At 35.4% G+C, this 26962-nt stretch overlaps 1 protein-coding gene across 1 annotated transcript in view; it reads left to right on the top strand.

Annotated features, from left to right (window-relative positions):
- Positions 1 to 486: 486 nt before the first annotated feature.
- The window catches only part of XPR1 (xenotropic and polytropic retrovirus receptor 1), a 131656-nt gene continuing 105180 nt past the window's right edge, over positions 487 to 26962 (top strand). Inside the window, exons 1-2 of the mRNA XM_019733509.3 lie at positions 487 to 900; positions 24688 to 24739. Of these exons, the coding sequence (XP_019589068.1) occupies positions 832 to 900; positions 24688 to 24739 (121 nt within the window). The 5' untranslated portion in view covers positions 487 to 831. The remainder of the gene's footprint in view (positions 901 to 24687; positions 24740 to 26962) is intronic.

The raw sequence follows: 26962 nt of genomic DNA on the forward strand, positions 1-26962 counted from the left end.
TTCTCTTTCTTCCCAACCCTAGTTTCCCTCTTAACCCTACCCCTAATCCTCAGAAAGCTCACTCACAAGTTCAATTGGTACCCCCAGTCCTGGTTTGAATCCAGGTATTATTACTGACCTTTCAGGTAGACCTAGTTCTGGATAATTACATTGAAATTCAGAAGCAGCATGCAATCTTTGGCACTGATGTCTTTAATTAAATCCAACAAGCATTTATTGAGCACCTAGAGCATGTAAAATCTGGAGCCTTTAAATATATTTGGCTCTTAACTATATAGTCTGTTTTAGTTACACATTTTGGATGAATTCTGATCCATCTTTGTTTTATGAAGAATTAACACAAAAATGGAAAGATATTTGCACAATTCTTTGCAAACATAAATTTCTTGTGAGGATTACTGTTCCTACAGTGCTAATATTAATTGTAATAACAACACTGCAGCTTCCCACACAGCTGAAGGCCAAGAGGAGCCCGAAGGCAGAGGTCAGGGGAGGTGCCTCCAGCACGTCCGGCCCAGCAGAGGCGGAACTTTAAGGAATGTACCCACATCCCGCCCTTTACCCCGCCCCTTTCGTCGGCGCGGCGTAGGCGGTTACCATGGCGATGACGTATAGTGGGCGGGGCGGGGCGGGGCTATGGAGAGGAGGAGGAAGATGGCGGGAGGGCGGCTCTGAGGAGACCTCGGCGGCGGCGGAGGAGGAGAGAAGCGCAGCGCCGCGCCGCGCCGGGGCCCATGTGGGGAGGAGTCCGAATCGCTGTTGCCGCCGCCGCCGTCGCTGCCGCCTCCTGTAACTGCTGGACACGAGTGGAAGTGAGGGGGAAACGTCAGGATGAAGTTCGCTGAGCACCTCTCCGCGCACATCACTCCCGAGTGGAGGAAGCAATACATCCAGTATGAGGTACCGGTGGCGGCCGGGCTGTGGGAGGACTCGGAGGGGCCACCGTCTCGCCAGTCCCGACCTCCACGGCCGCCTTCCGCTCTTGCTGCCTCCCCGCGTCCGGGCGGACTTTGACTGGGTGCCGCGGGGAGCCACTGCGGCATCCCCGTCGCGCCGGCCCCCTCCGGGCCCCACTGACCTTCCCCTCCCCCGCGGCCCCGCTGCCGCCGGGGTAACGGATATGAAGGCGGCGGGCCGGGAGGGCACAGCCTGGCCAGGGCTGGGGAATGGTGGTGGGAGGGCGAGCCGCAGGTGGGGGAGTCGGGGTGTGAGGGGAGCCCGGGGTCGCTGCGGCTCCGCTCTGATCCCCTTTGCCCCACTCACCCTGACCTCTGGTCCCCACCCTGGGCGAGCGACTCCTCGGCAAGGTTGGCTCTTGTTTCATTTTGCTCACCTCTCACCAAGGAATCCTTCTCTTTCGAGATAAGCCCCTCCAGTTATTTCCTTCATTCCACAGAGCCCTTCAGCTTTTCTCCACTTGCCCGCTGTTGACAAAGGCTTTGTAACAAGGTTGAAACTTGATTGAAATGTACATCACATATGCAGTGGTTACGGTGTGCAGACGTAATCAACTCTTCTGGGTTGGTAATAAGACGGCGACTCTCGTCTTACTGATTGCATGAAGTATACAAAGTAATCACATCTTTGGTTTTGGCTCTTCTGTTGTTTTGGAATGGAGTGCAGGGGGAAGAGGAAGGAGGAAAGAGAATTATTAAAATTGTCAGATTAGTTTCCCTAAAATTTTTGTTAACCAGGAGGGAAAGTACTGTATGATCAACAATGTACTTTTAAAACATACCTGTGTATTACAGAGATCATGACATCCCCCCTCCCGCCCCCAATTTCTGTGATAACAGCTCCTGGAGGGTTTCTAATAGTGATAAGGAATGGAACGTTAACACAGGGAAAAGTAAAGATAATGGACCCACTTACAGATTCAGAAGGCAAGATACCTGGAGGGCTTTAATCATTGCAATAGGTTATTATCAGTAGCTGGCAATTCAGCTCCTGGATAGAGAAAGAAAGACTTACCTGTAAGCTCCAGGAATTCACATCTACGTTATGTGCAAGAACAAAGAGTATAAAATCAATAGGGAACGCAAATATGCTAGGTAGATTTTATGAATTAAAATATTTTAGTTCTCTATTTAATTTCTATTTAAGTTCAGTGATAGGATGTTTAGGCAATAGCACAAGTTTATTTATTCATATAGCAGTTGTAATAATTGAAGAGTACAGGGAAAGCGATGTAGATAGGTTAAACAGAATGTTGAAGATTGTAAAATAAATTCACCTTGTAACATACAGTGTTGGTTATTGGGAGAAATGAAAGGCCTAAAATTATTAATGCTTTCTTGTCACTTAATTTTCTTACAGTGTTTTGTGGCTACATTTGGAAGAATGAAAAAGGGAGTAGCTTTTCAGCCTGTAGAGTTTTTGATTTATTATTTCTAATAACATTCGGTCAGTTTTAAAACCTTGGCTAGAGTCCAGATGATGGTTTTTATTGAAGGAGGGTATTGGTCTTTCATCTTTCTAGTAGTAGTTTTCAGCACCACTGCCAGTTCTTCACAGAAGCATAGGACACAGCATGCTGAAGCAACCTCTTATACTTGTTACATAGTACGGAATGCTTGATTTGGGCAGAAGTAATAGTGGCTGTGTGCTATGATTCATTTGAAGTATTATAGTACTTAACTGTTTCATAGGATTGTATTAATTTGGAATATCTGGAGCTGGAAGGGGCAGCATACGATTTAGTTTGAAAATACAATTACCTCTTGATTTGTAGTGTCAGCTTTGTGACTGGAGTAACCACAGTAATTCTGGGACTCCTCATTCACATACTCCATTTGGATACTAGTCCTAAGTGGTTACTTCTAGGTTGATCACAGAGGGACAGAATACCTGAGCATATGTGTGACTGCATTCATTGTGTTTCCCGGGCCAATTATAAATTATTTTTTGAAAAATTCATTTATTGTGGATAACTGAAATTTTTTTCTGCAGAGAGTCCCTAAAATGTGACTCCTGTCCTGGATAAGCTCATTGTTTGGTAGGCAACATTAAAAAAGGGGCATTTTTCTTTGTGAATTGGTGCCATTAAAGACATTGTTTATAGGGTTGGGATCTGTGTGTTACATGTTGTTTCTCAAGAACTGGTACTGTTCCTTTAAAAATACTTAAAAGAAGCATGAATAAGTATTTGGAGTCCAGAAATTTTGGCAGTTTAAAAACTTAGGGGAAAAAAGGACATCATAAAAGATGTTAGCCTTTGCTAGAGAAAAGAACCTTCTTGTAATGCAGTAACGTGTAGTTTCTTATGTATGAAGATGATGCTCTGGAAACAGAACAAACACTTGAATTTGTTTTTCAAACCCTGGTGGTGAAATTTTGGAGTATTACCCCTGATTTCTAACCTAGGGTGTTTTCTAGTGCTATAAATAACTATGCTTCAGCTTCTTTGGTTTTTATGTCATTTCACTATGTTCAGTTTTACTAAACAGAGCTTTAGATAGAAGCTGAAAATTTTGTTTTACATCCATAATCATATGTATATCGGGTATACATGGTCACACGATAAGTGCTGGTTCTTGTATATGTTAGTTGTGAGACCCTCGGGACAGCCTTTTTGCCTTTCTAGGGTTCTTTTCTCCTCCATAAAATAAGAATATAGGACCAGAGTTTTTCAGGGTCTATTGTAGTTACAGGTTTTTTAAATTTAACTTTTAATGGTTTTTATTCCTTGGACTGTTAAAATTATTAATGTTAGTGATCCATCAATATCCTGAAAATTATTGTTTGTAATTTAAAGATAAATTGTGAAGTTCCTAGACTCAATCTTCATGGGCAGAATAATGAAGCATAAAAGAAGAGGGCAACAATGGAGAACCATGTAAAGAAAATCTCTGTGGTCCATTTCTGAATAGTTTTTAGAAAGAATAAACACAAATGAGCAGAGACTATTCTATTGCTGTTTTCAGTAATCTATTTGAGTTTAAATCTTGGCATATAAAATAAAACATTAATAAGTCTTTGTAAGAACACTTTTTTGATTTAGAATCAGTAATTGTATATTTTAGAGCTCTGTAATTGATTAATCAAAATTAACTTAGACCAGTTTAGACCTAATAGACTAGTATGGCCATGTTAATATTTTACAGAATATTAGCAGAAGAAGCAAATATATTTGGTGCCGTAGGCTGCTGACTTGTGTTTTCTTCCCTAGGGTCCTATGCTGCTTTGGTTTCTCAGGAACCAGGAATGATTTTTTCAGTGTATACTGTAGTTTTGTAAGATACTAAAATAATGAGGTATCTAAATTTGATGCTTTTAGAGTTTAAAGGGGATTTAGAGGTTATCTACCTCCTTGTTTTTTTAGGCAAGGAAACTAAGGTCCAGAGAGGTTAAGTCACTTGTCCAGGATCATACTATATAGATAGCTAGTCTCTTGAGGACAGATGTTTAAGCAGTGGGGGTCAGGTCACCCTAGCCTAGCTTTGTGACCCTGATGAAGTCACTTCCTCTTTCTGGGCTTTAGGTTCTTCATCTGTAAAGTGAGAGAACTCGACTGCATCATTTCTAAGCTCATAGCCCTATATTTTTTAAGGACCCATCTAGCTATAAATTTCTGATGTTTTTATGGCTTAATTATGTTTGATATATGAAGAGGAAAGAATTTAAAGGACTATTATTAATAGCATCTTTTTAAATTAACAATGTCCTTTCGAACATTTTTGATAAGATTTTAATCTGTGAATGGAAAGCTAATCCAATGAAACTTTTGTTTAACTTAAATAGATAAAAACTGATAGTCATAGATTAATTTTTTATTGCAAGATTTGGGAACGGATTCTGCTAAACTACACGTCCCTTATTTTCAAGTGTAAGGAAACATTGCCATAACATCATTGTGATTTTCATTTATAGAACTCTCCCATGAGAACACTTGTGTTGCAGGCTTCAGTTTCCCAAAGGTATTATGTTGATTAGTTAGGGTTAACTTGCCTTGCTGGAACTTGTTTGAAATTTCCAGTTTGGCCACCCGATGGGGCACAAACCACACTTTTTCGTTCAGCGCTTCTGCAAATGCAAGTATAGTGTAGCATATTTAAGATAACACTTGTAAATGATTGTGTCAGATGCCTAGCATTTACAAATGTGTCTTAAATGAGTGAATGAATGTTGTATAAGATAGGAAGGTATTACTGTTTATTGTCTTTGTATGATAAAGTATGTTAGGGTAAGTATTCTGGAAAGGTTATACTTGTCCATCCATCCCTGAAGGTTGGTTTTGGATCAGCTTTTGGGTGAAGGCCCAGATCATAAGAACCTAAGAATCTTATTTGACCTGGGGTGGCCATGGAAAATTAGTCCTGGCTTCAAATCCAGTCCTAATCTGGAAAGCATTTGAAAGACTGATTGAGTTGTGCTGGTTAGGGGCTTCAAATATATTTGTGTCATATCCCCCAAAGGAGAGGACCCGAAACTCACATGGAATAAGAGAAAGTGGTATTGGAACTGTTTGTTATACTCATTTTTATGCATAAGACAAGGAAGAACTAAAATTTTACTAATAGATCTAATAAATGGATTGATACCTTCTTTAAGAGGTATTCTGAGGGAACGAGAGAGAGGATTGCTAATAGTTTTCTCACTTGTTTTCACCAAATAGCAATTAATGCAGTTTATTGGTGCATAGTTAAATGAATTTATGTATATTATGTAGTTTTCACTAAACTAACTCTCATAAAACGGATGTGATTTAAAAGACTCCTGTAAGGAAGCCTCAACAATAAATAATAGCAATAGTCCAAGCACATGTGAACAACAAGAAAATGGCAGAGCTGACAATTCCACGTCAAGTACTAGCTTTTTGTCAGGCAAATTATAGATAAAAACAATGACACTTTAATACACCTGGCAGGAAGTTCCCCCCAAATTTCAAAATAATTAAGGTAATTCTTTGAAATGAGATTTTTACATCCACTGTCATCCACAATGAACTTCACCCTAAATATTATGTATATTATGTATTAAAAGTATTCTGCCTTTGTGAGGTCTGTTTTTCAGCTCATAATATTATAATCAAGTTTCAAAATCAACTGAATCCTGAAGTTTGAACTAGAATACTATATCACAAAATGTTAAACTAAAATTTTAAAAAATAATGAAGCTTTTCACTTATGTTATTCTCTAAAAGTATTGTTATTGATGGTAATTTTTTAGAGTTAAAAAAAATTTTGTACTATTCATAAATGAAAGGTAAAAATTATTTTGTTATTGTCTTATCTTTTAAAAACTTCTATTTAGAAAATCCCATGTTTTATAATGTACACAGTTTTAGAAGGATATAATTTACAAATATACAGGAGGTGCATAGTACACCTCTTTTTTTTTTCTTAATAGGGATGTGACATAAACAAAATTTTGAAGACTTTGCTCAAGTTGTACAGCTTAAGCAAAGATAGTTTGTGGGTTGTCCGGTATTGAGCTGGCTTTTAGGATTGAGAGAGTGTGATAATTCACTAGGGTTCTTGCCTTCTCAGGGCTTCCCCTTACCTAGTAAATGCTAAAAGAAGCCAAGCAGACAAAGTTCATGAACAAATGCTTTACAAATTATTCATTCATTCAACAAATATTTGCAGCGGTTCTGATGTTTGCTGTAGGGTGATAGATTTGTTGCTAAATTCTAGCTCTTTTATTATCTTAAAAATAGAAAAAGCAAAACATTATTTTTTGGTTTTTCCTTTTTTTAATATGTTTTTTGGTTTTATATTTCAGTCAACATAGTGTTTTACAAATTAAAATGGTGTGGCAAGGGAAGATTGCATGTTAAGGTCTTGGGACATTGTTATAAATTTGGATAACTTATATAATGATATGAGACTTTCTCCTTAGCTTTTCAAACTTTTTATGTTATACACCTTTAAATATAATTTGTTTATAGGAAGAAATTTAGTGACCTATTCTCATCACCAAGCAGGTGTGGTATCTATAGGGACTGATCAGAAAATCCTTAAAACATTGTTTATTTATTAGAGGTCAGAGGAAAGTACAATTAACCTGCTGTAAGCATAACTTACAATTTTGTTAGCTCTGTAACAAGAGGGACAATATGTTGATTAAGAAAACATAGTCATCTTATTTATTGAGGGCGACCTGCAGTCTTTAGGAAGATCATACACCAGCAATAAGGAAATATAAGTCCTTAGACCCAGTTCTGTCACTGACTGTTCGTTCATAAATAGTGACCAAGTGATTTTTTATTTTTTTTTTGAAGATTGAAGTGGGAACTTTTTAGGTTATGGTGTGAGATACTTATTTAGGCTAAATTGGTAAAGTTTTAATTCAGAGTAATCCATGTGCTTTGTGCACTTTTTCTGTACCTTAGAGTTGTGTTCTTTAACTTTTTTGGTCTTGGGACCACTTGAAACTCTTAAAAATTATTGAGGATTCCAATGTCTATTGATATGTGCTGTATTAGAAATTAAAACTAAGAAATGTTTAAAATACAAAAGTATACAAGCACACCTACTAGCCATCAGAGACATGACATCACACTTCATGTAGCCTTTGGAAAACTCCACTGTGTACTTGTGAAAGAATGAGAGTGAAAAAAGCAAATGAAGTTGTAGTATTATTACGAAACAGTTTTGACCTTTTGGGTTTCCTGCAAAGATTGCTGCCTGAGAGCACAGGACTCCTTTCAGAAAGTTTGGACATGGCCTAAGAGAAAGCTCTCTAGTCTTGGGAAGCACATAAGAGAATATGGAGACTCCATGGGTGAGGATTCTCTGGTATCCCCTCCACCCCCACCCCACCCCACTGTAAAGGACCATAGAGAAAGAAAAGTTGGTTTCCCTGGGGTTCCCATTTTCTTTTTTTTTGAGTTAGTGGAAGTGTAGTCAGCTTGTCATTAAAGTGAATTAATATTGGGCAGTCAAGAATCAGGTGTTAGCTGCTTTACTATATGCTATTTCATTTAATCTGCACAATAATTTTGCAAGATGGATGATTTATCTTGATGAGGAAAGCCAGGCTTAGAATATGGCTACACACCTAGTAAATAGAGCCAGAATTTGAAATCAAATCTGTCATACTTTGGAGTTCTTGCTTTCATATGGGAATTGTAAATAACAACAGTGGTAGTAGCTGTGGCAGTAACAACAGCTGTTGTATTTTGAGTGCTTACTGTGTAGAGCTCTGTGGTAAGTACTTAAAAATTTTTTTTTCCTTTTCATAGCATGCTGTTTAAGTGGGTTGTTAGCTCTCTTTATAGATTGGGGAAACTGAGTCTTAGAGCCATTAAGTAATTTTGTTGATGTTGCCAATTGTGGATAGCAGAGATGAGATTGTAAGAGTCCCTGCTCTTAATTCCTACATCAGACTGCTTTATGAAAAATAAATAAATTCACCTATTTATGCATACATGCATACATACATACATACATACATGCATTTATGCTTGGTCTGAGCTGTTCTCCGGCACCTGCTGAAGTAATGGCTGGTCTGTTTTTAGTTCTAGGTCTGGTCTGGGTGTGGCTTGGAGGTAGTAGAGTGTGGTCTGGAAGTCAGAGTTCACCTCTGTTAATTTATATTTTCTTTAAGATTATCGGTGTAACTATTATTAGGTAAGCAGCTGGTAAATAGAGGAGCTTATAAAGGTGAGCCATAAGAAAAAGATAAAGGTAAAAAGAGGAAGGTAAAGAAAAGTGGACATGCTCGTACCTGTTACTATGTCACAGTTCAGGCATTTGGCTTCTAGATCATAGATCATAGAATATTAGAACTGTAAGAATGTCAGAAATTATTTAGCCCAGTTCCCTTTATTACCTAAATGGGAAATGAGGTCCAGAGAGGTTAAGTGATTCAAAGTCACATGGCTTGGTTAGTGGCTGAGTTAACACAATTACCAATCACCCTGATTCATTTTATTACTTTAAAAAAAAAATATATATATATATATATATATATACATATATATATATATATTAGTATGATGTATACAGAGACCAAACTCTTCTGAAGCCAGATGCTAGGTTCATGTTCCAGCTCTAAAATTTACTAGCTGAGTGACCTCAGACAAGTCACTTAACTTCTCTGTGCTTCAGTTTTCTCATCTGTAATATGGGGATAATAATAGTAGTTTTATAGGCCTTTTGTTAGGATTAAATGAGTTAATATATGAAAAGTGCCTAGAACAATGTCTGGCACATAGTAATATATATATCATATATATTAAATATATCATATATATTTAAAATTATTTATCTTACAGAGCTCAACAGTATTAGATAATGTTAGGTTAACAAAATTTTTGTCAGGGAAACCAAGCCTCAAAGCTTGTCCCTCTGGGCTTGTCCAATTTAGGTTTTCTTGGAAAATGGCTTTGTTGATTTTAGCTATTATTCCTGTTATCTGTGATACTTATATTAATAAATTGTCCTTAACCTTTGTACATGTACTAGTAAGAAAACCTGTTATGGGAACAGTTATGTGGTTTTGAAATAAATTAGTTCAACCTGGTCACTTATAATTTCTGTTCATTTCAGTATCTGTGTGTTGTTGTTTTTTAAATTGTGAAATTCACATGTGTATTCTTAAGTATGGCTAAATAGCTTACATAAATAGCTTACATGAGTTGAGTTTTTAATGGATATCTAATTTTAGTTCTTTTCAATTTTATAATAAAATTTAATTTTAATACTAGTATTGATTTTAGAGTTGAAAACAACCTCAACACCTTGGTTTTATAAATGAATAAATTAAGGGCAGAGAGGCCATGATATGTGGTCAGTCTTATAACTAGCTGATAGCAGAGCCTGGAATAAGAATACTGACCTTCTCACTGCTGTACCTTGTTGGATCTTATCACTACCATATGAACATTTCTTTGTTTTTAAATTTTAAGAATGAATTGTCTTTGTAAGAGTCAATATGAATTTAAATGTTTTTGTTAACAATTACTCACCTACTCTGCATTAATACATTTAATCTGAATCTAATCCATTAGATCACATTAACAGCCTAAAATAGTTCTTGTGTGTGTTGGTTAAAAGACTGTGTAAATTATGAGAATCAAACTAAAAATATTATTGTTTACTTGACTATAGAAAATTAGCCATTGCCCCATCTAGGTAGAAACCTATTTTAGGTGAGATAGGACTAAGTAATTATGGTAAGGCTTACGGGGTTAGGTAGAGAGCAAAACTCAGGAAAGTTGAAAAATCGTTTGGTCATTCCTCTGTAACATAATCTGTGTTTGAAGTTAACAAAGGTTATGTGTGTTACTTGTACATGAAGAGCACATGCTCATCTCTTCTGACATGTTATGAAGCCAAAGTTGGAGCATATATGACTAGAGAAGATCAGAATATGTATTATATTAAATCAATTCATAAGTATTCTTGAATGCCCCTTCTTTGAAAACAAAAAACAATAATGATGATAATAAGAACAGCGAATGTTTATTGAGTGTTTCCAGTGTGCCAGGCATTTTACATTTAATCCTTATCCTCTAAGGTAGGTTTTGTTATCCCTGTTTTAAGAAGACAGTAAGTCTTAGATTGAATAGGTTGCCCAAGGTCACATAGCTGGTGAGTGGTAAAATCAGAATTCAAACACAAGTGTGTTTTATTTCAGCGCCTAGATTCTTCACATGGTGATACACTGTCAGACTTATGCAAGGGACTGGAGATGTAGAGATAAGTAAGACCCTGCCCTAGAGGAGCTCATAACTTCCATGGTCTCCTAATCATAGTACACTGTGATTATGTTACAGAGGGATGGCCAATTGATCTTGTTCTGGAGAGCAAAGTGTTGATCTTGAAAGGTATTACAGAGGTAGTATTTGAACTGAGTACTAGAGATTGAATAGGGTTTGATCACATGGTGTAGAGGGGAAGGGCACTGGGGGCAATCTGGGTTGAGAGAGTAACACTGAACAAAAGCATAGATAGGTGGACGTGTCCAAGCGTATTAATGGAATTTGGTTTAGTCGACGTTAGAGAGCCTATAGGGTGAGATTGCAAAGGTGGCCTGGGAGGATCAAGGGATGGAATATCATGCAGAGGAGTTAAATGTTTCCTGGGTGTGAACCATCAAGGATTTTAAAGAAGAGATTAGGTAGGGGCCAGGGATCAGTGCAAAGGGAAATGTGCAGTTTAGATCATGGAGGATGCATTGGAGAGGAAAGACCAGACAGGAACGCTAAATAGGTTAGCTAAAAATAATGAGGAGGGGGCTTGAATTAATATGTTATTTAATCTGTTTTAATATGTACTTTCCCCAGATTTTAACACCCGAAGTCAGGATACATTTTATAATTAATGCTGATAGATTAATTGACAGACTTTTTTTTTCATTCTTAGAACATAAAATAATGGTGTATATTACTATTAGTGGCATCTTAAATTTGAAGAAATATGATAGTAATAATACAAAATATTTACTGAATGCCCACTGTATGTCAGGCAGAGTAGTAGATACATGTCAGCATCCAGCATCTGGCAGTGTCTGGCATACTTAGCAACTTTAAAAAAAAATATCTATCTATCTATCTATCTATCTATCTATCTATCTATCTATCTATCTATCTATCTATCTATACACACACACACTCACACACACACATAACAGAAAGTGACTGAAAGGCCATGGAATCTGCCTGAGGTGTCATTAAGGGATGAGAAAGAGATTCAGAAGAGCACGGGAGAAGGCAGTGAGTGGAGAAAATTAGAAGTTCATGCCTGTTCCATACACTGTGGTGGCTAGAGCTCTGGAAATGAATTGCTTTGGTATCAATTTAGAGACATTTTTTATTCTTTTAGTTTTGTTTATTCAGTGAATGTGGATTTAGCCTTTTTTACTTAGTTTTATTTAACAAACAAATGTGATCAGCAATAATGAAATTGAGATATCTTTTCCTGTTTTTCAAATATTTTTAATAGCAGGTAACTATTGATGAGGGGTTGAGTCACACAGAGTTCATGCATCTTTTGATAAACCTTTCTTTTTTAGTAGAATAACCTTATTTGAAATGCGAGTTTTTCAAATTATGCTCTTATTAGATATTTGCTAAGAAGGTTGCAAAATGTTTACTCTAGGATTTGTTTGCTTAGTATCATGGACTTTCAAAAATTCAGTTCTTGATAGATTGAGAAATTAGAATTGAAATTATAATAACCCTGTGAGCTTGGGCAAGTCATTAGCCTTTCTGTGCCACAATTTGTAATCTTTAAACTGGGGATAATAATGATGCCTACTTTAGTGGATCATGTAAAATGCAATGAATTAATAATTGGGAATCACTTAGTATAATAGTATAATACTAATATAGATATTGGAGGTGAAGGAGGGAAGAATTCAACATAATGTTTTAAATCTCGGGAAACTGGTAGAGAAAAGCTACTTTGGGGGGTGGTAAACTCATTAAATTAGATCTTAAATATGCTGATTTCATGTGTGAAATGTTTATTAGAGATAATAGCAGGAATTTGAGATTGTATCAAAAGACGAAAATGTTATAATTGAGATAGTAATTAAAGAATTCACTAAAGGAAAGTATATAAGGCAGAAAAATAGAAACACAATAGAGGAAATATTGGAAAATACATTGTCATAGGAGTCAAGGGTCTTAAGGGTAAATGGAGTATCAGAAGTGACATTGTAGACAGATCAGTGAGAATGAGGATTAAAGATAGGCCTTTGGATATGACAAAAGGAGCCCATTGGTGAATTTTGAATATAAAACGTCTTTTGCTAACTATTCTGGGTTTTAAGAGGTTAAAGTCATTGAGGCAACACGTGTATTTCTCATTAGAGAAATTTGGCTATTAACAGAGTGAGGAAAATAGGATAGAACCTTTAGGAATGAGTAGAATAAAGGAAAAGCTTCTTTGAGGATATTTGAAGGTAGGAGAGAAAATAGCTTTAATTTTATCTAAATTTTTGCTTTAATTGCATTTCCCTCATTTATTGCATGTGAGACTTTTAAAAAGTTATTTTATTTCTCTGAACCTCAGTTTTGTTTTTGTAAAATGGGGATAATATTTACCTTTCAAGGTTATTGTGAGAATTAGATATAATAATATATGAAAGTGCCAGCAAGGGCCTGACCTCTAGAAGGCACTTTTCAATGAAATATAGCTGTTAATTTCTATCATCATTAAAAATAAGCCACAGGAGTAACTTTTACTCATTTATTCAGTAGACATTGTTTTAGGGTGTTACTCAACTTTTTAATATAACAAGACCCCCTTTCAGTGGCGTGAAATTTCTTGAAACCAAATGATGGGAGCTGGACTTTCAGAATCCATTGTTTAAGGAACTGCATTCTGACAAGATGAATTGCTATTATTTCATAGATTCTGAGATGCACATTCCCTGGGTCCACATCCCAACTCTTTTGAAACTGGGTTTCATCTTACAGATGTCATAGTTTAATTGGTAATGTTTTTCTTCCTTACTGGTATATAAAACAAGGGTATGTTTTAACAACTAATCAAATAGAAAGATGATGTATTTTGTAAGTACAGATATCTTCATATATTTTGATAAGTAGTAACATATTTGTGGGAAACATTATTTAGCCTCCAAAGAATACCTAGTTTGTTAAGGTTTTGTAGTATTGAAGTTAGAGCCGTGAAGTGGTGTGAGACCCATGGATTAGAAACCATTTTTATAGGTATATAGGAAACAGCATTGCAGCACCTTTGGGTTCCTTTTTGTTTTCTTACGGATAAACTGGCAAACCAAGAGCAGGAGTGAGAATTTTATGTTGCGACAACTATTACATTTGGCAAAATCCAACATATTTTACCAACCCGTATAAACTTTAAAATTTAAAGAGGGCTGGAAGCCAAAAGCACTATGAACTTTTCTTGTGACTAGTAAATGAAAGAGGTTTGAATTTTGTTTAGAAATAAAATATTATGAATATTGGGAAAAATAAGAAAGAACTTTGCATTTTGATATTTCATGAAACTGGAAATGCTATAATTCAATAAAAATAACAGTAGCTAACACTTTAAAAAATTAACTGATGTGTTGATTTTAGATGTTTAGTTTTTGTATTACAAAGTCTGCAGTTTACAAACATTTTGAACTTGTACTGTGCTAGATGCTGTGGCCTATAAAAACTGAAGTGAGATTGCTCTCTGCCTTCAGAGAATTTACAGCTGTCATCACAATAAATGAAGGAATGAGCCATATAGATTTAATTAGTTAGAAGAGAGCGTTTGTTATCAGCTTTATTTTATCATCAGAATAGGATCCTCAGACAAGGCAGATGCTGATTTATTCTTCTGTCAGACCTGCTTCAGCCCAGAAGTGTGGCTATATGACTTTTCAAGGGCACTCAGTGTAAGTTAAAGAACAGTGTTGTTGGAGGCTTTGGCATACAGGAATGCAATTTTGCTTATTATTGTTAATATAAATCTCTTACTTGAAATTGTCAGTTTTCCTTTCCATAATTTTGTATCTTTATAAGAATAAAAATTTTAGCTACTTTGATCAAGACAAGCCAAACAGGGATGTTGGTTATGATCTAATAATGTGTGCATTCTGTGATATGAAAATTGTTTTTCAAATTTAGTCTCATGAATTATCTATTGCTGTGGCTTAAAACAAAAATTTAGTAGATTAAAACAATAATAATCATTTGTTATCTTATACTGTTTGTGTGTGTCAAGAGTCTGGAAGCAGCTTAACTGGGTGGTTCTGGCTCAGGATATTTTGTGAGGTTGCAGTCAAGATGTCAGCCAGGGCTGCAGTCACCTCAAGGGTAGAGGAGCCAATTCTAGGATGTCTCACTCAGGTGGTTCACAGAATTCTGCTAGTTATTTTCAGGAGGCCTCAGTTCCTCACCCCTTGGACGTCTTCATAGAGCTGCTTCAGTTGTTTCGTGACTGGCTTTCTCCAGAGTATGTTACCCAAGAGAGAGCAAGATGAAAACCCCAGTGTCCTTTATGACCTGGCCTTGGAAGTACTCGGTCATTTATGCAATATTCTATTGATTATACAGGCCAGCCCGGTTTAGTATGGGAGGAGATCGCACAGAGTGTTACTGCCAGGGAGGAAGGAATTATTGGGGGTCATCGCAGAGGCTAGTTACCACACCTGATATAAAAATCTAATGGTTTAGAAAAGTTTTGGAAATAAAAGGGAGAGTATCAGGAAATTAGAGGTAAATCTTAGAAAATAAGGTTTTGTTCCATATAGTGGGGTACATGTCTTTTTCTCAAAGAAGCATGGGTTATAGAATGAGTAATGCTGGGGCAAGATATTTCAACAACCTCTCTTGAGTCTTTGATCTTCAGTGGTAAAATGAGAATCATATTTACATTAAAGAGTTGTGAGCCCCTGTTAACATAATGTTTAAAATACTCAAAACAATATCTGATAGTAGGCATTCAATAAATGGAGCCTGTTACTTTTATTGATCAGTATTTGTAGCCATCATATCCTCAACTCTCATGTGTATTCAACCCAATCTAATCTTGCCTCTGCCCCCATCTCTATTGAAGTCATATTTTTGAAGGTCACTAGTGAGCTTCTGATCCTCACTTCTAATTACCCGCTCTTAGTCTCTTCCTTCTTGATCTCTAAGCAGCTTATTATTTTTATTTTCTTTAACTTAAGGTTATATTTTATTGATCTTACATATGGATAGTTTACATTATAGGCTCTAAAGTAGAAAGTCAGAGTCTAGGCATTCTAATGTTAGCTGTTTTACTCTGTAATTCAGTTGCAGCTTTCCAGTTAGATAAATAGTTACATAGAGAGATGCGTAGGTAGAATAGACATCTATATTCACCATCTAGCTCAATTATCTTAAATATTTTTTTACTTTATTGAGATATAATTAATGTGTAACTGTAAATTTAACATGTACCACATGTTGATTTGATATTTATATATTGCAAAATGATTACCACCGTAGCATTATCTAACAATTCCATCCCATCACATAATTACCATTTCTTTTTTGTGGTGAGAACATTTAAGATCTGTTTTTCAAGTATATAATACAGTATTATTAGTTATAATCACCATTCTGTACATTAGATCCTCAGAACTTGTTAATCTTATAACTGGAAGTTTGTACCCTTTAACCAGTATCTCCCCATTTCCCTATCCCCCAGCCCCTGGTAACCACTATTCTACTCTGAGTTTGGCTTTTTTAGATTCTATATGATAAGTGGTAATCATATAGTATTTGACTTTCTCTGACTTCTTTCACTTAGCATAATGCCCTCAAGGTTTACCCAATTTGTTGCAAATGTCAGAATTTCCTTCTTTTTCATGGCTGGATAATATTGCATCACACACACTTGTGCACGCATGCGTGGACCCCATCTTCTGTATCCATGTATATTTTGGCATACACTTAGGTTGTTTTCATGTTTGGGCCATGATGAATAATGCTGTAGTGAATATGAGAGTGCAGAAATCTCTTCTATAAGCAGCTTTTGATAGTTTTTAATTTCTCTTCCTTTTGGAAATGCTCCTTTAGTTTTTGTGGTACTGTATACAAGGTTTGCCAATTAAGTTCTCTAACTTGTTGCAACGATATTGCTAACCTTTTTTGATACCAGAGGAATTATTCCTTATGAATTTGTACCAATTGGTCAAACAGTTAACCAAATTTACTGTTTGGAAGTGCTGAAAAGACTGCATGAAAAAGTTAGACGACCTGAATTTTTTGCCAACAATTCATGGCTCTTGCATCACGACAATGCACCAGCTCACACGACACTGTCTGTGAGGGAGTTTATAGCCAGTAAACAAATAACTGTATTGGAACACTTTCCCTACTCACCTGATCTGGCCCCCAATGACTTCTTTCTTTACCCCAAGATAAAGGAAATACCGAAAGGAAGACGTTTTGATGACACTCAGGACATCAAGGGTAATAGGATGACAGTTCTGATGGCCATTCCAGAAAAAGAGTTCCAAAATTGCTTTGAAGGGTGGACTAGGCACTGGCATTGGTGCATAGCTTCTTCCCAAGGGGTGCATTTTGAAGATCACTGTAGTAATAGTCAGCAGTGAGGTATGTAGCACTTTTTCTAGGATGAGTTCGTGAACTTAATTGTCCGACTTAATACATCTCATTTTGTTCCTTATTTCTGTTTTGTATTCCAAAAGATTTCGTTGTTTGCCCACTTCTCACTTTTTGAGAAATTTCATTTATCTAGTCTAGGCAATTTCAAATCAACTATAGATTATTTCATTATTGACAATTTCCAACTCTTAACCACTAGCTTTGACCTATTTTCCAAATTGTAGATCTCTATTTTTTTTTTGTCTCCTGACCATCTCAGTTGTCCTATTGGATACCTAAAGTGGTTTGTCATCCCAAACTCCTCTATCTTTTCTTTGTCCAAGTTTTTTCTTTGTTGTTTTTCCTACTTGGTTAATAGTGTAACTGATCAAACTTCTTTTTACCTGGGCTCAAAATCTTGGAGAGCTTCCATTCCCTTAATTCATGTTTAGTTGTTTGCCTAATTTTTGTTTCACTTCTTGATATTTCCTCTTTCCCATATTTCATCTACTTTGAAATTTCTTTTCATTGCTACTGCTTTAGTTAGGCCTTCAGTATGCTTTGTTCATGTTTTATTTTAGTATTTAACATATTATATTTGAATTTGTCTTTCTGTGTGTCTTCTCCATGTTTGGTTCATCATTACAGTTGACTCTTGAACAACATGGGGGTTAGGGGTGCCAATTCCCCTTGCAGTCGAAAATGCGAGTATAACTTTTTAACTCCCTCAAAACTTAACTACTAATGAATAGTCTACTATTGATTGGAAATCTTACCAATAACACAAATGTAGTCATTTATATGTATTATATGCTGTATTCTTACAACAAAGTAAACTAGAGAAAAGAAAATGTTATTAAGAAAATCTTTAGGAAGAGAAAATACATTTACAGTATTTATTTAAAAGCTGTGTATATGAGGACCCATGCAGTTCAGACCCATGTTCAAGGGTCAACTGTATTTCTTTAGAGCCTGGCATAGTGCACAGAATAAACATCTAATAACTTTCATTGAATAAATAAAGCTTAGTAACTTACTTAATGATAATATTAAATAATCTAGAAATATTTATTTTGCACCTCTTTTATACAAGTATAAGCAAGGTGACAAAAACCCTGACTTTCCAGTCAAATGGGGAACAAGTGACATAGATAAGTAATGAAAACAAGGTAGAAATGTTAAGTGCTATAAATGGTTTCAAATGGAGTACTACAATATTTCATAGGAGTGAGTGATGATATCCAGCTGGAGGAATCAGAACAAAGCATAAAAGAGGTTAAATTCAATAAGGACCTTAAAGGATGGTTAAGATTTGGAAATTAGATTTAAAAGGTGGGGGGTAGGGGAGCGAATTCCAGGTAGAGGCAATAGTCATAAACAAAGGCAAAGATGGAAGAAATATTGAGGTCGCTAAAATGAGTAGTAAGTAATTCATTTTGGCTTTAGGGTCTCATTGTGAAAATGAAATTGTTTTTCTCCAGTTTGGAAGATAAGCCTACAAACACAGTTTGGACCATTCTGGGTACCTTAGACTGGTAGATGAGTATAGACTTTATTCTTGTAAGTTTTGAGCAAGACAATCAGACTGATGCTTTGGAAACATTGATATGGCAACAGTTTGTCAGATGTGTTAGAGAGATGAAAATCTATAGATTAGTAAACCGTTAAGGTCTGTTGTAATAGTTCAGGTAAAAGGAAAGGAGAGAATGAATGTAAATGAGATTGTGGTAGTGGAATTGATTGAACCGGATTACTGAACTCAGGGGTGGAAAGGAGAATGTAGGAATGTGAACTCCACCAGGACAGGGATTTTCACTTTGCACATGATTTATCCCAGGTTCCTAGAACAGTGCCTGGCACATAGCAGATTCTCAGTAAATTACTTGTGGAATGAGTGAGGCGATGATAACTGAGATTATGCATCGGTGTTATTTGGATACTGGCCATAACGTTAACAGAAAGAAAGAACATGAGAAGAGCAGGCTTTGGGAAGAAAACAAATGGAATTTTGGACATTCTGAGTTTATTTTAGTAGACATGTGGCTGAGGATATAGATTTGGGATTTATTTACATATAAATAATAAAAGCTATGTCAGTGAACGTCAGAGTATGCTAGTATGGATATTTACAAATGTGAATATATCATATATTCTAAATGAATTCTTCCTATTACAAATTATATGTTTTATACATTTAGTATGCATTTAATAAATTCAATAATAATTTAATGTAACAGCTTTTGCATATTGAATTGCATTTTACTAATGGGCTGCTTTTGAATTCCATGAAAATTTTGAGTCATGCATATTCTTTCTAATATACTATAGGTTTTGGATTTTTGATTATGTGCAAGAGTACACTGATTTTAAAATTTAATTGATTATAAGAATTTGTATAAGTTTTTATTGACTTTATAGAATATATCTACCATCAAAGCAGAGCTAGGTTAGTTTATTTCTATTTGGGGATAAAAATGAAGATTAATTAATGGAGACTCTTTATACAGGACACGTGAGAATGCTAGAATGCCCTCTTTTGAGGTTTATGATTTGATTTACAGAACTGACCTTAGAACTTCTGTGTTAGGAAAGCATGACTGACTTCTAGCTGATGAGCCAGAGAAACCAGGTCAGATGTAACTGACTTCCACATTATTCACAGACTACCCAGTATTTCTGGTGAAAAAAATTAAACAGGAAATGCAAAAAGAAGAAGTGGAAACTGAAAAAGAGATCATTGGAGAATGTTTCTGTGATGCTGTAGGTCAGCACATGATGGACATATTTTAAAGCATATATCAGAATTTTATTCAAGAGTTCCTCTTGGAAAAGTTTTCAGATAATAAATGTCCGATGTAAATTTTATCCAATTATAAAACACTGTGAAACAGGGATTATGGCTCCTTTAAAGGTTTATAACAAATATTCCTTGCCCTTTCTCTTCAAATACCTGTTTATTTTATTGTGTATTAATCCAATAATTAGATTGCAGTGTGCTGACTTTGAATGAATATTGAAGCAAATGAGAGCCATATAGGTTAGATATCTTATTGATGGAAGTGATCATATTTCTAGTGTGTTATATATGAGGCTAATGGTGAGTTGATAGGAAGTAGGAATTTTTCTAGCTTCTGATCTCCTTTGTCTTCGAAATGGTCTGTGAAACCTATCTGTGCTTGGAAAGGAGATAAGAGGTGATCTATGGGTTATTAAAAATTAACAAGACATTTGTATTGGCAGTATTATTGAGTACGTATTAAATTTGACCTATACCCTATTTTGTACAATAGATAACGTTGTAGAAAGTTCAAGTAATATATTTAGCAGACCTTGTTCTTTAAAGCATATGTAAACTGGGCTCTCCATATATTTTCTTAGCAGTCTGTAGGTTTCCTGTGAGAATTAAAAATATAGTGTATTTATGTCAGCAGTCATCAAAAATATAAAAGGAGCATAGTCTAGATAATGTGGAGGACCGTTTTATAACCTACTACTGCCAGGAGGTTGCAGTGCCTACGTTTATGCTTGGCTCCCGGTGGTACTATCCTACCTTGTCAAGTTAATAAGAACTGAAGCATATCTAATGCGTAAATGACCAGTAGAGGGCCAGATGATGCCACAGCCCATTGTATGACATAAGTTTTGTGATAATTCACATTCTGTTCTTAACTAACATTCTTTGAGCATCTTCTGTGTCCTAGGCACTGTTCTAAGTACTCTTCATGTATAATCATGAATCATAATTAATGTAAGGATTTGTGTTTTAAGAATTTTTAATTTTCACAATAGACCTGTGAGGTATATGTGGTCACTATTTCTGTTTTACAGATGAGGGCACTGAAGTACAGATAAGTCAATTTTCCCAAGCTAACAAATGCTAAGTTGGTTTTCATACACAGTGTCTAACTCTGTAGCTCCTAGCCGCTCTCCTATGCTGCCGCACCTAGAGAAAGGTACTAGGGGAATTACATCAAATCCGACACAAAGTCATTCACCTAGGCATTCCAGACTCAGAAGAAAAGGTATGTGGCGGCCAGCATTGTATTGGCGGCCAGCATTGTATTCATTCATATTACCAGTTGAGATTTTGTTTCTTCAAACAACATGTATTTTCCTGTCATGTTAATGTTGGTTTTGTGGTTGTATTTGGATTGATTTTGTTAGGTTTTACTATTACATGAGTTGTTATAAACCCTAAAAATTTTGTTCTAGTTTACATATATTTCAATAATATAACAAAAAAATTAGAGTAGAGATTACAGTATAGGTGCTGATGAATAGAATTGTTTTGAATTCTTTGGAAATCAAAGAAATTTTTTGTAATGGACATGAATACATGTATTGATTTTATTTATTATACAAATTCATAGTTTTATATAAAGTATTAGATTTTCTTAGAAAGAAATGAGGAAACTCTTTTTGTTGTTTTGTATATTTGAATGTACTCCTTCCAACCCAGGCAAGTGCTCTGGTGACTCACTAGAGACAAACAATCCATAGGTACTAATGTAGAGACATTACTTTGTAGGCTTTTCTCCCTTCCCTTGGTTCCCAGTTGCGGGCTATTTTGTCACAGGCATAAAATGGTATCCTGTTTAGGGAGTACTCTAGAGTCTATTACTATAAAAAAACGCAGAAGGTCTTTTGTTCAGAGGGTAACTGAGGCAGTAAGAAGCAAAAAGAGTTGTCCCTGATTTCACTGAGATTGTCTTTATTTAAATGAAATTATGATTCAGCCTTATAATCAAAATGAAGACTTTCATTTTTCTCTTTATAAAATTTTAATCATTTTTTAAAAATTTGTAAACTTTCCTTTTGCAAATTTAATTCATTTTCATTACATGTCAGAAATTCTACTTAGTATGCTTTTTCAATCATCTTTAATTTTCTCCAAAAAGGAAATCCTTTTGAATTTAAGAATTATTTACTGAGCTCCTACTGTGTACAAGCCACTTTGCTAGTCATTGATGATTTATTTGGTTTCTGATCACATCCCTTAATTTGGTACACATGCCTGTTATACTCCAGAAGTAGAAAAACTTTGTGAGACATTTGAGTCTCTGATACTACCTGCCCCCGTGATAATTTATTTCCATAAGTATTCTCTGGCTGAATTTATTTGTTCCTTATATTTTTCTACTACTAGCAATTTACTCTAAGCAATGTGTTCATTTACTCTCTTAAAATACCTGTGGAAGAACTGTAACACAATCATTACTCTACAGTTGTAGGACTTCAATATGGAATTCTAATCTGTGAACTAAAATAAAGATTTTCTGATGTTTGATAAGATCTTCTGGACTGACTTCTTTTTTTAGACTAGAAGTTAGTAGTGTCTAAGACTTATGAAATTGTAAAGAAAATAGTGTATATACCTTTTTCTTAAAAGAAGGTCCATACCTTAGGGCTTTTGTACACGAATAAGTTTAAGAATTAATGGTCAGTAAACATGAGGTTGAGCTTCAAATGTAATCTTAGGAAAGCTGTGGACCACTAATAAAGTTTGTTTCCAAAAAAGATTTCCGTTTGGGTATTTTTTGTGACCACTTCCAACACAAATATAGTTCTTTTTTTCTGGACCAACAACCATTTTCTGACACCAACTGTGTGTCTAACAATTCAGTTCAGTTCTGACACTATCTGGAGTTAGCACAGACCCCACAGTATAAGGGCTTAGTCTCACAAGACTATTCCCACTTAAGACGCCTGCTGCAAATGGGGCACCTGGGCTACCCACACTTCTGCCTGGATAACTATAAATTTGAGGGTTCCCATGACCCCCCTTCAGGATTGGTAATTTGCTAGAATGACTCACAGAACTCATGAAAGTGCTGTACTTACCATTAAAGACTTATAAAGGATACCACTTACGGAAGAGATACACAGGACAAGATACGGGGACAGGGATGGCATGGAGCTTCCATGCCCTCTCCCAGTACATTGATCAGCCTCTGAAACCTGAAGTTGTTTGGAGTTTTTATGGAGGTTTCATTACATGGGCATGATTGATTAAAGATTTTGTCATTAGTGATTGAGCTCAATCTTCAGTCCCTTTCCCCTTCTCAGAGGTCTGGTGTGGGGCTGAAAGTTTTAACCCTCTAATCGTTAATCGGGTTGTTGGTTTTTCTGGGGACCAACTCCCACCCTGAAGCTAACTCCCCCCTACTCCCACCCACTCAAGAGAATCCTCTCATTAGTATGTAAAAAACAGTCAATTCCAAAGGTTTTCAGAGCTTTGTGTCTGGAAGAACAAATTTTTTTTGTTATAAAACAATTGCATTACTGTATTGCCTCAAATTCTATATAAATAGTGAATCTTACTGAATATTTTTGGATTTAAGAATGTGTGACATTAACATTTTTATACATAATTTTCCTACAAAAATGAACAAAATTGCATTGATTTTTCAGTTTTCCTTGTTTTATTGGAAATCTTTTTTACTGTATATTGTCAAACTTGTTTAGTCACGGAACTAACAGATTGGTCATTAATCTAAAGCAAGTGGTAAATTCACTTGGGCAGAATGTCATTCACTAGACTTGAATACAGAGTGAGTTACTCTAGAGGTGTATTTTGCGTGTGTTGGTGTTTATATGCTTGAAACACTCTCAGCCAATGGTTCTGAGGAGGGCTGATTTTGTTCCCAAGGGGACATTTGGCAGTGTCTGGAGACATTTTTGGTTGTAACTACTCTGGTGGTGGTGGAGGGGAGTTCCTACTGTTATTTAGTGGATCCCTAGATGCCAGGAATGCTACTAAAAATCCTGCTATGCACTGAATGACCCTCACAACAAAGAATTATCTGCTCCGAAATGTCCACTTCTACTGAGGTTGAAGAAGGTTGGAGGCCAATTTAGGAATCACGCATGGTTAGATGGTATTTGAGGCTTTGAAGCTGTGAGACTGGATACAGTCACCTATGAGTAAGCTTATGACCAGCTCTTGAGCTCTGGAACCTTATCCACTTAATTCTACTGTTTTGCTAGATATGGAGAAATGATTTTCATTTCTGTCCCCAAACCACTTAGTGAGAGACCAAACAGCAACCATCCAAATTACCTAAACATGGTTGTTAGTTTATCTACTGGTTTGGAAAAAAGAATGCAACCTTTACCATCTTTATAGTCTTGAACTATTATGGAGGACTTTCTAGACCTCCAATAAAAAGTATTTGTATTCAAGATGAAAAGATTTCTGAAGATTTTCAGAATTCAGAATAACAGTATGAATGTACTTAACACTGCTGAATTACACACTTAAAAATGATTAAGGTGGTGAATTTTATGTTACGTCTATGTTACCACAATTTAAAAAATTTGTACCCAGTGTTTCATATTTTCTTCTGTTGTGTTCATTGTATTCCTTTAGGACCATTGTTCTCTATAACTATAATCTTTTAGTCAAGAGAGTCTGTGATCTCTCAGGTGATTTTCTAATTCTTTTCAAATGTCCCTTAATTTTTAAAGTGTACAAATTAGCCATTGTCTTAAAAATTAGACAATACTACATTGGTATAAAAGTATAGTATTTTTCTTTTTTAGCTTATTAAGGTTAATTGACGTATTTCACTAAATTCTCAATTTAGGGAATAACATGTAGGCATTGTGTGGATACTGAAAAAGAAGCAATTGTTTAGCTTCAAATCCTTTTAATATAAAGGTTACTCAATTCATGTATTCCTTTTCTTTCTTCCTAATAGGCTTTCAAGGATATGCTGTATTCAGCTCAGGACCAGGCACCTTCTGTGGAAGGTAAGATGTACTAACCCCTACATTTTGTCACATCAAACCTCTTTTTAAGGAAAGATATTTTAAACTGCACAGTATAAAACCAATTTAACCTGCCTCATTATGTAGATATTTTTTATTTTTGTAATATATGAGTATATTATGATTATATTTCAATCAAATTTTTTTTGTTCACATTTTCCCTATGATGGATTGCTTGTATGTCCTTAAATCACCTTAGAATTATGAATCACAGATATTGGGTTAGAGTCAAAGTTCTTATTTGTGTCATGTTCACCCCCCTGAATGTATTTGCATGTCGGTCTGTCCGTCCGTCCATCCATCCGTGAATCCTTAGTCCTTAATTAGTCTAGGCAACACAGCTTTTCCTTTCTATTTATGCCATTCTTTAGACGGGGACTAGTAAGACAACGGAGTGTCTCTCTCTCTGTCTGTCTCTCTCTCTCTCTCTCTCTCAGAGTACAGAACGTACTTCCTTCAACATCTGAAAATCTTTACCAGGATACTCGCACTTAGATATTAGTTTTATGATATGTCACTGAATTTTGGTTTATAATATTTTAATATACTTAATTTTCTAATATTTAGCTGAAGACACTTAAGATTTATTAAAATGTTTAGTTCTTTTTTGGATTATCTCTTATTTTGTGTGTCCTAAAGAGTACCACCTCAAAATATTTTAAGAATATAAGAAAAATGTGATTACATGGAAGTTAAAGATTTCCTCACCCTGTGTAGCTTACTTTAATAGCTGGTCTTTTCATTTTATTTTCAAAGTTGGGCTACTAATATTTGATATTTTTTCTTTTTATGTTTTACCATGTGGTTTGTAACAAAGATTCTCTGAGATATGTTGAAAGTTATGATGATCTTTCTTCATCCATCCATGCTAGATCATGTTGCAATTTTCATTCACTCTTAGCTGTTATTATAGAAAAATGGAATTCTGTGAAAGTATGCTAAAATGAAAAATATTTAGAGTTAAGAGCTTTTTACTTTGTTTCATTGCCAAGAGATGTGCATTTCTTTGGACCCTGTTGTAAAGAGAGTGTTGTAGGCTGATCATCCAGATGTATGGTCTGCTTTCATAAGGGAAATACCTGCACTTGTTTGTTCTTTGTACTCTCAGATAAACAGACTAAAGCCCTATAGTTTTTATCTTCTTAAAATGAATTTTTCTCTTTTGAGACACTGGAGGATTAAAGGTATTAGAAAGTGATTTAAAGAAACTTATTCTGTGTAGTATTGAGGTTAGAAAAAGTTATTAGGTTGGTACAAAAGTAATTGCAGTTTTTGTAATTATTTTTAACCATTTAAACCACAATTAGTTTTGCACCAACCTAATAGTAAAGGAACTATACTTTTGTATCTCATTTGCACTGTGATACTATATTAATTTACTGCCTTGTATATGGTGTTAAATTTAAATGATCATTTTTGTCATTTATTCTTGCTATTGATTTCATATATCTTTAAGTTTTTATTTAGCAGTTATCTGAAAAATAATGCAACTTGAGCAGGTTTATCAACAAAGTCTAACATAGGACTTTCAACCTTTAACATTTTTAAAGGAAAAAACGTTTGATAGGCCTTGATTATTTTTTTAAATATTGTCTTTCTTTTCCTCACTAATCTTTTTTCTATACCTTAAGTTTTAGTGGACTTAAAACCTTTGGTGTCAGTGAGCACGGTGTTTTTTTATTTTTATCTAAAACTGAAATATACTGTAAATTGGTGGTTCTCAAATCTGTTGCACATTTAACTCAATTTACCTGTATTTTGTTTGTTTGTTTGACAAATAGTGATACTTAGTCTCCATCTCAGACCAATTAAAATAGGATCTCCGATGGAACCCAGGCACTGTTTAACAGTCTCCCCAGTGGAGAATTCCTGCCATAAATCTTAAATAATTTTAGATCAGTATCGTTAATGCTAACTTCTTTTAGACAGTAATTTGCCAGTAGGTTTATAGGCTTCTTAAGCTCATTGATAGTTTGATTATTCTGTTAGCATACAGGAAAATCTGTCAACCTACGTCACAGAATTAAGAGATCAGTGACATTTCTAACTGAAAAGATAATTTTGCCTCACCCTCTTTTTAGATTTGTGTGCTCTGAGACCAAGCTAAGCTGGCATGGCTCAATAAGAACAATTGGGATTACTGATGCTGTATGTAACGACAAAAGGAGAATTCCAGAGATTAACTAATATTGAAACATAAAGACT

Source organism: Rhinolophus sinicus, chromosome 11, assembly GCF_057876585.1.
Source record: "Rhinolophus sinicus isolate RSI-liver-muscle chromosome 11, RSI-T2T, whole genome shotgun sequence".
NCBI classification, from domain to species: Eukaryota; Metazoa; Chordata; class Mammalia; order Chiroptera; family Rhinolophidae; genus Rhinolophus; species Rhinolophus sinicus.